General features: G+C 44.1%; 1 protein-coding gene across 1 annotated transcript in view; it reads left to right on the top strand.

The window, feature by feature from the left end:
* Positions 1-203: 203 nt before the first annotated feature.
* mtnr1aa (melatonin receptor 1A a) overlaps positions 204-12,771 on the top strand; it is a 34,153-nt gene continuing 21,585 nt past the window's right edge. Inside the window, exon 1 of the mRNA XM_030094268.1 lies at positions 204-601. Coding sequence (XP_029950128.1) covers positions 418-601 — 184 coding nt within the window. The 5' untranslated portion in view covers positions 204-417. The remainder of the gene's footprint in view (positions 602-12,771) is intronic.

Genomic DNA, 12,771 nt, shown 5'->3' on the forward strand with positions numbered 1-12,771 from the left:
GCCGGTCCGCTCGGTCACATGCTGGGAAGGTTTGAAGTGGCGGCTTCATGTCACACATGCGTACCGACAAAGTGAATGGCGCACGGGCGCGGGAGTGACACCGAGAGAGAGAGACAGAGAGAGAGAGAGAGAGAGAGAGAGAGAGAGAGAGAGAGAGAGAGAGAGACACAGAGAGAGAGAGAGACAGAGAGAGAGAGAGAGAGGACTACTACTACCGGATCCGCGGCGGCTGGGTGAAGCCCAAAGAGGAGGAGGAGGAGAGGAAGAAAGGATGGCGATGAGACCCGCGGGTGGCTCTGGTAACCCACCACCGGTGTCTGCCGAGCCCGGGCTGTAGGGACTGGGGGCGGGGGGGGCGGAGGCGGAGGCGGAGGTCCAGTTTGCCCCCAGTTGAGAAAAGTTCCGCGACTGAGTACAATGGTGATAAATGGGTCCCACCTGAACAGCTCCTCGCCGGACCCCAGCGACTCCGTCCTGAACCGCCCGCCGTGGGTGACCACAACTCTGGGCTGCTTCCTCATCTTCACCATCGTGGTGGACATCCTGGGGAACCTGCTGGTCATCTTCTCCGTCTACCGGAACAAGAAACTCAGAAACGCAGGTGAGTCTCAGGTGCGCTCGCGCGCGCGCTGCACGAGGACGAAACTACTACAACAACAAAAAGTCGGTGCAACACTTTTTTTCAAAGTGAAAACAGACATTTTGAAGGGCGTCTCGCTGATATTCGCATTTATATTAATTATTATTGTTCTAACAAACTCATATAGTGTCCTGTCTCGGGGCGTCCTGCCCGTTTTCTCCTTTTTCTTTCATTAATTGACAGCTACAAAAACAAGACATCAACTTGGCTGCGGTATAATTCCGCGGACTTTACCGAGCAGCTGAGACGAGCGCAGAGATAAGCTGGAAACTGGAACAATTATTGACACAGTCAGAAGCCACGGGGAAAGCCCAGCCTCTCACTGGAGCCTCCCGGGCTGTTCAACCAGCCGCTGCTTTCATTCAATAACCAAATATCCAAATTACTACCAGGTGCGTCGTGGAACTTTGACCCGTTTGACCGGCGAATGTAATTAAGGTCCGGTTATGTGGATTAAACGAAACGCCGCGCGCCCCGTGATTTCGGACAAGATTGACACGGCGGTGTTTGCCTTGCTCGGAGGAGGTGGGAAAGTGCTCATAATTTAATAGTGAGAAGAGAGAGGAACCCCCAACATCCCCCTCAAGAGGCTTCTGTCGCGCGCAGGTCCGCGCGCTACTGACTGGCAGCGCCACAGATCACGGTTGTCATCATTTGGAAGCTGTAGTAGAGGCGATTTGCTAAATACACGCCTGACATTACCACTTCACTTACTGTAGAGATGCTGGGGTCAGAATCCATTTCCATCATGTGAATGGAGAGCAGAGACACCCGCCCCCTCCTCCTCTTTCCCCAGCCCCCCTACATGTATGTCAGTAATATTAAATGTTATCTGGGATTTTCCCGCTCTGATTGAATCTCTGCATTAACCTGAGGATGGAAGAGCGTTGGGTTCGGATCACATGTTAATTTGTGGAACAAAGTAGGAGACAAGGGAGGAGTTAAATTTAGGAAACTGCACCTTTTGAAGTTTTTTTTTTCCTTGTAATTATAGTTAATTACATGTAAGGAGGTCATAATGTAGCAAGCAGCAGCAATTTAATCAAGCACGCAGTTAATTTTTATTACCCTCATTATTGTTGTTGTTTGTTGAGCACCACCAACCTGATCGGCTGCCAAGTTATTCCGCCCGTTGGTCAAAGTTTGAAATGGCGTTCAGCCGAGTTGGGGGAAAGGCTGACGTTCGAGGAAGAATAAATCCCCATCTTCTTTTGTGTTTTGTGAAACTGCGCATGAATACTAATGAGTTCTGTGACGTGCTCCCTCAAGTTCATGCCTCTGAAGCGCATTTGCTACTTTCCATTCAAGTTCTGCGGGCGTGCATGCCTAACTTAAGGCTCTTACAATCTTCTGTCTGAGAGGCCATTGGCAAATTGCGTGCGGATTGGCAGACATATTGATCGATCTAAAAACTTTTCCATTCATGCTTTAATCTCCCGTTTGTTTTCGCGGGCCTTATCTGTGGGAATTTGATGCCCCTGATGATTGTTTGGCCACATATTTCTCTCAGTCCTGAAAAAAACTTTCAGAAGTGGGTTTTATTGTCTCCATTTTCCATCCACAAGGAATTCAATTTCCTTTTGTAGAATAGATGGAATCTCCTTTGAGGGGAAAAAAAAAAAAAATCAAGTGGGCATAATTTTTCTTGGCATGGACCAAGCATTATTTGAAACTGCACAGCGGTCTGACAACAAGGGGATAAATTAAATAACAAGTAATGAAATACACTCAGCGGAGGACCTGGCAGGCGACGCGGTCGCACATTGCGGGCGGCGGCAGCACTGCCGTCTCTGCATGGCCAAACTCTCTGTCAGTGCATGAAATGGCCAGTGAGCGAGTGAGCGTGAAGCCAACAGCACATGGCGAGCGGGCTGGGCTGCATGGCTGGATGCAAAATCGGCGCCGCGAGCACAGCCCCGTGCCAGTAAATCTCCCTAAATGTACAGTCGGCGTGCACGGTGAAGGAATTCACACGAAGAAATGGCTCCAATCAACTAACTGTCTCAAGAAAGCAGAGAGCTGGTGGCTGTGCGTGTGATTGTTGACATGCACTGCTGTCTTCTTCCCACTGGACGTGGCACAAAACCCCGAGCTTCCCCGTCCGTGTTTACACTAGATCTGTTTATAGCTCACATGTCACAGGAGACAATAAACGCCTCGGACGCGCCGTGAGAAACGGTTGATGTCGGGATTTGTGATTGCATTCGGACAAACTGAGCACTTCTCCTTTGGCAGGCCGGCTCAGTGACTCAGAGGGACGGACAGGTGTCGGGGTTTCCGCCAGACATCTGAAAGGTCTCATTTCTGTGACGCTCCTTTGTTGTTTTTTTTTCTTCCCCTCACGCTGATGTCAAGGTGGAAATCTCCACCAGTTCAGCGGGAAAAGTCGGAATGGTGACTCATGTAGCTTCGCCATTCACAACCTGAAGTGACAGATAAAGATGAGCTTTAGCGGCTGATACCTGGATGTGCTGAGCTCGGCTGCAGTGAAAAGCAGCAGTGTGCTCCACGCTGGCGAGGCGCTGTCTGCTCTCTGACGTCGTGTTTATCCTTTCCAGTGTTGCGTGACTTGGCCGTGTGCCGGCAGGATGTTATTTCTGATCATACGCTGCACTTCGCATATCTGTTACAGTATTAATGGACTGCGTGTAATGAGTATTTTTGAGGAATTAATGCAGTATTAAGTGTTATTTGCGTGTGTCTTTAATTAAAATGAATGTTTTTAGGTTTCTAAATATCCATTGGCTTTGTTGGGAGATTCTTAACGGAAATTGGCTCAGCGCTGTGGAGCTTAATGGAGAAATTACTGTGAAAGGAAAACAAATCTCCCTGTGTACATGTTAGAGAGTGCATGTTGATTCCGCAGTTTCCTGTTTTATTTTCATCGCGAGGAAAGCTGCCTGAAAGACGTGTTTGGAGAGACGCCGTAATCCCTCAAACCGGAGTTCACAGCGGCCTTGAGCGTCTTGAATCGAGATCGCAAGCTACCAGTATGACGCAACAGCGGAACAAAAACTTTCTTGGGTCAAATTTGTTCTGCTAGAACAGGGCTAAAGGGAATCACATACTCACCAGTGCTTAAAATGCTGATTTTTCATGCAACCATAACTGCTTGTGTGAGGACGAGAGGTAACATTTCCATCTCCAGCGTTTGATATACCTGATCACGTCCGTCTTAATCTTAAAAAAAACAGTTCACCATTCCCCAGCAATCAAATTCTTTCAAGTCATGCTCGACTTCGGAACCGTCTGCACTGGTTCACTCTAAACTATAGCTACAGCGTGCAGGAAGCCCTCAGTATCGATGCCCTCGACTTCCGTATGACTGCTAAGGCGAGTTTAAAGCAGCGGTTGGAAAGGTAAGCCGCTCTGCATAATGTATCGTCTGCCCGTGCTATCGATAACGGACGGCTGTATCATGTGTTCCCGCCTCCGACGAGACGCCTCCTCTTCTGTGAACCCTTGTGTGGAGCCCCACTTTGGCTCCAGAAGCCGCTGTTTCGCCCACAAAGACAGAGCCACAAGAGCTTTGAAAAGGGGTTCTATTTCTATATTGTTAAGTCTAGAAATAATTTATGCCACATCATGATCAAAGCTCTCCTTATACCAAACATTGTATCGGTGAACTCCAGCTCGTAACTTTGAATGCCGATGTTTCGTTTAAGTGCCCCTCCATTAAAAGCCTCTTTTCATTCTTACTACTTCACTTAGATATTTGACCCCAAAGGTTATCACTTTAATCTGCCGGAGGTAAAAGCGTCTCTCTGCCACCATAAAGTTGTAACTCTGGTTGATTTGGTGCCAGGCTGAAAAAGAAAAAAATCTTGGTGACAAAAGCTTTTAATGTGAAGCAAAGGGCATAAGATGTTCTGTTTTCATTAGCAGCAACTCTGTAAGAAAGGCAAACAGGGAGGGTGATCAATGATAAATTTAAAAGGCACTAATGCTGGATACGTGCATCACATCCTCGCCCAGCCTGGAAAAGACAGACTACATGACTAACAAATGAAGCTACTGGAAATCATTTCATCTTTGATTAAAAAAAAGCACTTCTTTCACATTTTGTGTTATTTTTTTTCTAGTGCATTGCAATATTAACACACTTTGTTATTAGAGACAGAGTCCATTTGTGCAGTGCACAAATATGTTTCAAGTGGTTCAACATGTCCGATTGATCAAAAACTCAGAGAATAGTTGTTTTACTGACTTAAATCACTTGTTTGCTTGTTGCTTTGCTCCTAATTCTTATCCAGTGTGGCATGTCTCAGTTTTTCTAGAGACTTTAGTCACAAACAAGTGTATTTTTGTGCACAAAGTGATTTGTGTACCTTGTTTTTCACATGACTGTTTAATGAGCACTTCCTAAAAGAGAGCGATGTGAAGAAATGGAGCCGTCTCTGCTGCCGCTCGTGCTGAATCACACCAGCTGAAAAAAATCAAGGCAAATTACACATGTGTTTTTGCCATAAAAATCACAGCAGTTGCAAAGCTTAACGTTGAATCCACATATGAATGGTTTCGTCATCTCTTTACAAAGGGGCAGAGTTCAAGTTCAAGTAATCCTCATAGTTTTAAGGCGTTGAAAAGGTCTCAGTAACTGAAACCTCTGCAGGTTAGAGAGTTCACGCATGAGCTCAAGTTGACACAAGGCGTTCTCCGTCTTCTTCCGAGACATAATCAGATTTTATTTCATATTTAAATAAATAGAAATCTCAACGCAGTCACATACTCGTCATAATTGATATTAGTTTTGAATGTGATACTATTTGTCTCACGGATCCATATAATTTGAAGAAAAATAAAAGGGAATCCAAGCACTGCTCTGGATAATATTATTGAGTTGAGGCCCACATTTGGCTGCCGATGGCCTGACGCTGTATCATTCCTCTGACTGTTCTCCAGCGGGTATGTAAGAAGTTAGGGCAGCTCACCGGGTTTGTCAGGTTCTGAGGTGATGGCTATGATAAGTAGCAGAGCAGCTTAAGGTCCAAAATGGAAAAAAATAAAAAAAATCCTCAGTGGGTGAAAAACACTGACTAATTGGGGACCCACAACAGCCAGCAGGTCATGACTTTGCAATTAATTTATAGTTTGCCCGAGCTGAATAAATGAACATTGAGTGCGGGAAGATAAGGATCTCCTTCTTTTTCTCATGAGACACTTAACTCCCAGCTATAGATTAGTTAATGCCCCTGCTGCCCGCCAGGACACGGAGAGAAGGAGCGCCTGTGAGCTCGCCCCGAGGCTGCTTCGCACCTGATAACTTACAGTCAGCATTAACCGCCCCTGTTAGTGCTCCCGCGCATCCCCGCGCCATGTAGAAAGACTTGATGCGTTTTCATTAATTACGTCCGCCTGGCAGATCTACTTCATAGAGATTTCCCGTCAGAGGGGCTCTGTGGCTCTCCCAAGGATTAGAACTCAAACATTAGATCACACACAGATCTAATTAGGCAGCAGATATATGCATAGCTGCGCTTCAGCTGCTGGGATTGTTAGGATGATGTTATCGTTGCTTGTGATGAAAACCTGGTCCGGCTTGTTTATTGGGGGATGGCGAGAGAGAGAGAGAGAGAGAGAGAGAGAGACAGCGGTGCATGATAGTAGCAATAAAAGGAGTAATGTAACATATTATTGTGAATCCAGGGTACAAACTAGACATACAGAGATAGAGGCGTACTCTCAGTCACGAGTGTTTCTTGCTTGTTGGTTTTTTTGTAGCAGAAAAAAAAAAGAGAAAGACAGAGAGAAACTGTTTTTAAAAAGAAAAAAAAATCTATTTTTCTGTGACTGGATTATTTCATTCCTGGCAGGTGCTACATTGTCCCGCTGGGCTCAGGCCTCTTTCCAGGGTCATCAAGAGAAAGAAAAATTGACCCAGCAAGCAATCATTTGACTCGGTCTGCTCTTCACGAGAGGCAACGTCTTCTCAACAATTTCATGATTTTTCTAATATTTACAGGATTATGTGAAAACACAAAGCCCGCCTGCAGTAATCCACCCTCTGTATACGCTGTGCGTTCACTGTGTGATAAGAATGCTGGCTGTTTTTCTTGGGATTTTTTTTCTTTTCTTTTCTTTGCATTTTGCATTCTGTTTATCAAGTTTTGCCCACATCCCCCCCGCCCCCTTTGTCCTCCTCCTCTTCCTGAGCTTGCTCACCGTCACACGCACACTCCAAAAAAAAAAAAACAAAAAAAAAAAACATTTTTTTCCCTTTTCACTTAAACTTGACCTTCCAGGCTTCATATTCCATGACACCCTGTCTGTTTGCATCGCTTTGATCCGACACCCCCACCGCTCTCTGAGGACGCTGTGTTGTCAGGCCACATACCTGTAGAGGAATTCTGCCAATAGCGCTTTGCATCAAGCCAGTCAGGCAATAAGTCGGCCGTCGAGCAAAACCCAGCGGATCCCAGATTATATAATAGCCAAGTGGACAAAGTAAATTAAAGCTGTTATTTTTGTGAAGTGTTAAACAGTGAGTGGCTTGACATGGCTGAGTGTAACAGGAACGGGCGCCTGGCATCTGGTCATCTCCGTGGCGACCCCCGCGCGCCTGTTTGTCTCAGCCTGTTTAAATCTGTCTCACACATCCACGCAGGGGAGAGCGTGTTTTAACATCAAACGAAGGACATAATGAGTCTAAAAATACTTGCACATACAAGAAAGCATATTTGCAACCATTTAAGATTTCACAGCACCTCCCCCCCCCCCCCCCCCCCGACGCTCCCCCCTCCCCCCTCACCACTACCACCTCCACCACTCCAGCTCTCCCAACCCCCCCTCCCTCCCCTCCCCTCCCCTTTATTCCATGCTTCCCGGTGCTATTTTTAATCATTTACAATATTATACAGTGAAAACTTCTTTCTGCTCGATAGGAGCCCGGGATGACGCACATGGGAAGCTTAGGGCGGTGAGATCAAGTAAAACCTAATGCTCATCCAAGGGGAACTATGCATAACACATGCATACTGTAGAGTGCCTACAGTAGAGTGGTAACTGTTTGATTACACACACACACACACACACACACACACACACGCAAGAGGCAGCAGGGGCTTTGAGGTTAGAGATGTTAGCTGGTAATGGGAAGGGTGCCAGTTGAAATCCCAGTTGAGAAAATCAGAACAGGGAAGCGAAAAACGCTCTCATCTGTGTTCAAGGTGCCCTTGAGTGAACCGCTTGGTCCACGACTGCCCGTCAGTGGACAGCAGTGAAAGACTGTAGTTGGACTCAGCAGCTTCCAGCTGTGAATGTGTCAGACTGTATGATTGTTCAAGCAGGGCACTGATGGGAGAGAAAAAAAGAAGAAGAAGAAAAAGAAAAAAACGCCGGCTCTGTTGGTATTTCTAATAAAAAAAAAAAAGAACACACAAACTGACCTCCTTGTTAGACAAATTCCTCCTTCCCTATTATTCTAATTTTATTTGCTGTTTTATCATAAATAGATATAAATAAATAAATAGATAAATAAATAAAACAAGCTGTGGTTTACCCTCTGGGCTTATGCCAGAAAACAGCTCGATCAGAACGTTGCATCGCTGTCTGTCAGCCAACAGGCTGATTCAATAGAGAGGTTTGTAATGATGACTATTAAGGCAGATGCATAAACATCATTTGATGGAGACCCATGAACACCGGCCCATTCGATCCTATCAGACCACTGTCTCTGGGTTCAATGCTATGCTGCATAACTCAGACACTGTCCTACATGCACAGAGGAGTGTGCCATTATTTAAAAAAATAAATAAAAAAGATTCTCACTGCTTGCTAAATGCAATCCTGAGGGGAGAGGGACATGTTGTCTGTGTGGATTAGCAGCACAGTGGGAAAAAAAAGACCTTCCTAAAATAGAATAACAAGACTTTGATTTGATATTATCACCTAAATTTGGTGCAGAAATGTCACTGTTGATATGCGGTCACAAAGCAAGATGTGCGTTACTCAGGAGACAGTTTGAGCACATTTCGCTGTTGGGAAACATGGGAACCGAGCAGAAACTGACCAATAAAATCTGCTCTTCCACAGAGACGTGCATTTGTTGGTTTCAGTCTGCACAAGACAAGATTCATACTGAGTTTCCTCTGAAACCTCCGGTGAACTTTAACATTATGTAATAACCAACTGCTTGAAATATTCTCTGTTCACAGTAACACAACTAATATAACTAAGGCAGAACATATGAAACGTTTTGAAATTAAAATCTTAGAGAAACAATTTGCAAATTAGCTTATTGCAGGTGCGTCATGTGTTTTTAGTCAACAACGAGCACAGTTATTTAGTTATTTAAATTTCTTTTTTTTTTCTTTTGCCACTAAATAATACAATACAATAATACTATATAATGTGACTTGTTTAAGAACAAGAACATGTTTACCAGCACAAGTAACAGGTTGAAGAATAGGAGAGAGAAAAAGCATAAATAACAGTGCAAACCTTTCAGCATTATTGCTGCAGTTCCTTTTTGCTCTCCACTGTAGAGCTGTGGATGCAATCGTAAGTCCGAGGTTCACAAATTAGTGTGACCAAACAAGGAAAATAAGTTGCTTAAACTCTAAATAAAAATACACTGAACTTACAGGATCTTAACCATGATGTGTTTTTAATTACCGTATGATTTGTGACCGTTTTAATGCGTTGTGTCTGAAATATGTACAGTGTGCTTTATTGTGTGGCAGTGGGTGAAAGTAAGTGAACCACCATGCTGTTCTTTTTTAGGTATTTCTTGAATGTTGATCCTTTCGCATCTTGTCACGCATGGTGAGAGCTGACAGTTATACGGCTGTGCATACCATCGCAATACGCTGCGCTGGCTGCTTCTGTAGATACAAGATTTATGTAAGCAACATAAAGCTCATTATATAGCTGCGCCGTCCACATGTTCGGTGCCTGCGTAACGACAGTTTGTTGTCTAATCCTGTCATTAAGTGCCTGTTTGAGAAAGCAGTCACTCATGCATTTAATTTGCTCTAATCACCAGTGAATATTTCTGCTATTAGGTCTCTGTGATGGAGACACACTCCAGTCAAGTTTCTCATTGTTTCCATCTCACAGTCCTGAAAATCTTTCAACTCAATCGGCACTTATTGAAACTGACAGCGAGAACTTGAGTTGTGGAATGCTCTCATTGCGGAAATATGCAGGTACATTCTGCTCTTAGTCTCACCTGCAGATTTATGCTGTGGCGCTTCGGAGGCAGTCCTTTTTTAAAGATTGGAGTCATGGCAGTGTCGAGGTGTAGCACTAATTCTCAAGAGGCAGATTATGACACATTCTTTGTTGCCTGTCATGTTTGTAAAGTAATTAGTTGAGTCCTCTGGTTCCCTCTAATGAGCAGCGGCTTAGTGTGCGAGATTTCTTCATCACAGTATGCTTTCCTTTAATGACCCATAAACATGTTCCCTGTGATTATTGTCTAAGTGAGTGTGTTTTGTCACACTTTCCAACCGTATTCACACAAGGCTTGGGTTCAGTCCAGCGTACTTTGGGTGTTGTCCAAAAGCAATAGGGAATTTTGCAGTAGGAAGTTTAAATGTTGATTCTGTAGCTTTCGCAGTGACCCAGGATCAGCTTCACTTTTTTTTCCGGTGATATTGTGGAAAGAACTCTTGGCAAGAAGTGTTATGAAGGAATAATGTGATATAGTGTATATTAAATGGAAAATATTGCCCCGTGATAAAATGGAAGGCGTGAGCAGGTATGTTTCAGTATGTTTATTAAACCAGTCTTTGCTGACACTGCAGACAAGCTAATGTCTTATGAATTCTCATTTTAACTAGAAGCGATTCAGTGCCAGATGAGACAGGTTGGTTTTTGCTGTGGTTGCTGTTTACCGGCTAATGGAGAAGTGGACAAGGCCAGTTGGGGAAGAGTTCAGTAGTGAGAAAAAATAAATAAATCAGAGGAGAGACGATGCATGTTAGACGAACACAGCTTTTCTTTCTCCTGTTTTCTTATGTAGGTGATAATTAGAAATGGCATTTGTACACATATGCAAATTAACCTATTGTCCCCCTATTGCACAATGCAGGCTGGATCAGACAGTGGATCTGGTCTGTGCACTAATGAGAGGATGGTGTTTTTCTTTGCAGATAGCAGAACACAGCGAGAGCACGTTAATGATGATGCCATTAGAAACGTGATTGGAGAGAATTTGTTTCCACTCAGTCCTGGTCCCAGAGAGTCTGGTTCTCCAGAATTGTTTCGCTCTGACGCTATCAGCTCCTCTATCAGCGCCTCCCGAAAATGAGGGTTTTTTGGAACATCATTACGAGAGAAGAGAAAGAAGCACAGTCCCTGAGATAATCGTGTTTGCAAACAACTGCCCACTTGAATATCCAGCAGAAGCAGAGCAGCAAGCCTTGTCCCAATGAGTTGAGGCACAGAATTCATTTGTAATTTAACTCGAAGAAACACCGTGGTCTGTTCATATTGATTTTTCTGAACCATCCGGATGTTTCCCTCATGTTTCAGCAGTGAAAAAAACACCAAGAAATTGCTGTAGAGCTGGAGTATAGAAGCAACTGTGAAAAAGTGAACACAAAAACGGAGCTGAAACCAGATTAACTCTATGTTGATGCATTGCAGGTTTGGCCAAGCAAACAGCAGGTTTATGTCACATTATTGCAGTGTGTTTCAGTGGCCATGTCAGAAATCATTGCCTTATCTTCAGTAAATGAGAATAACATCTGTTTAGTGGAAGCGACTTCCTCCCCACTTCCACTCCACTCCTCAGAATTTGATAATGTGGAGTTTACTAAGTGCCAAAAAACACCATGGCGTTTAACTCTAAATTCGTCTTTTGAAGCTAGAAAGGACAACGCCTTCAGTCTTCAGTCTTACAACACAATCGAGACCGAGACGCTTCATGTGTTCAGCACACTTACAGCCGACTAACTGCAGCGAACGAGGGGAAGTCAACCAAAAACATCCTTTTTCTAACCTGATGAGACAGACTTTGCCCTGTAGCTTCATAAAGCCAGTCAGCAAAAAAAAAACTGGCAACAGCTCAAACCGTGGGACTACACTACTGCAACAGCAAAAGAGCGTATGTGAGGCGTGTTCATATTTCCAAAAAGAACATTAAATTACTTCCTTTTTTTGGGGTCAAGGTTATGCTACAAAAAAAAAAAAAAAATCCTCTGGACTTGAGTTGACGTGACCGAAGTGGAAACTCCGGTTACATCAGAACTCATAGTTTCCTCCTGGGCTGGGACCTTTACATGAACTGGACGGACGCAAAGCTCTCTTCTCCACCAATGACGACGGTCCCAGAGGTGGGGAGCAGCTCACCTGCCGAGGGTGAAGACTGTTTGGAGAGCCGCGCATCAGATGGCAACTAAAGCAGAAAATGAAAATCCTCCTCTTTTGTAATTCAATTAGGCTTCAAGAAGGGACTGCAGCAGATGCTGCGAGTTCTTCCATGCAAAGCCTTAAATACAGTATGATAAGATCCAAAATGACTCATTTATCATTCATTCATCAGCTGTGTCCATTAATTCCCCAAGAGCTAAATCATCCTGTCAAGTGTCCAAATTACTACCCTGTGCTGTAATTTCTGTGTGTACGTGCGCATATGCACGTGCACACACATATCTACTGTGACATTCAAACTGAGGACATTTTTTTTTTTTTTTTTTGCAAAGTGGGCCGTTTTGACAGATCGGCACTTCTTTGAGGTCAAACTAAAGTAATCTGAACTGGACCTGAATAAAGGTTAATTTTAGGTGAACCGTTGAGGTGAGACCTTCAGTGTTAAAGGTTATCAGGAGGATTAACGACTAACGCATTAACCTCTAGCTCTGTACATGTACCTGTAGGGTTTGGCTTGGGTGGGTGGGGGGGGGGGGGGGGGGGGGCTCACAATATTTATAAGAATTAAGAATTTCACTCTGTCATCCTTTAAATAATTGGTCCATGACTCACTTACTTTGGGTCTCAGCCCATAGCTTGGGAAACACTGCTCTTTGCTTCAGGGCCCCTTTTGTAACATGGAGATTGTATTTAAAAAAAAATATATACAACATATATATTGGAGTTTTCTTTTTCACAGACTTTTGAAGGGGCTGTATCATGCTTTTTTAGCTAGTCCAAACCCTAGAAATGACATTAACATGGTAATAGTTTAT

The sequence above is a fragment of the Salarias fasciatus genome, chromosome 6 (assembly GCF_902148845.1).
Source record: "Salarias fasciatus chromosome 6, fSalaFa1.1, whole genome shotgun sequence".
In the NCBI taxonomy this organism is placed as follows: Eukaryota; Metazoa; Chordata; class Actinopteri; order Blenniiformes; family Blenniidae; genus Salarias; species Salarias fasciatus.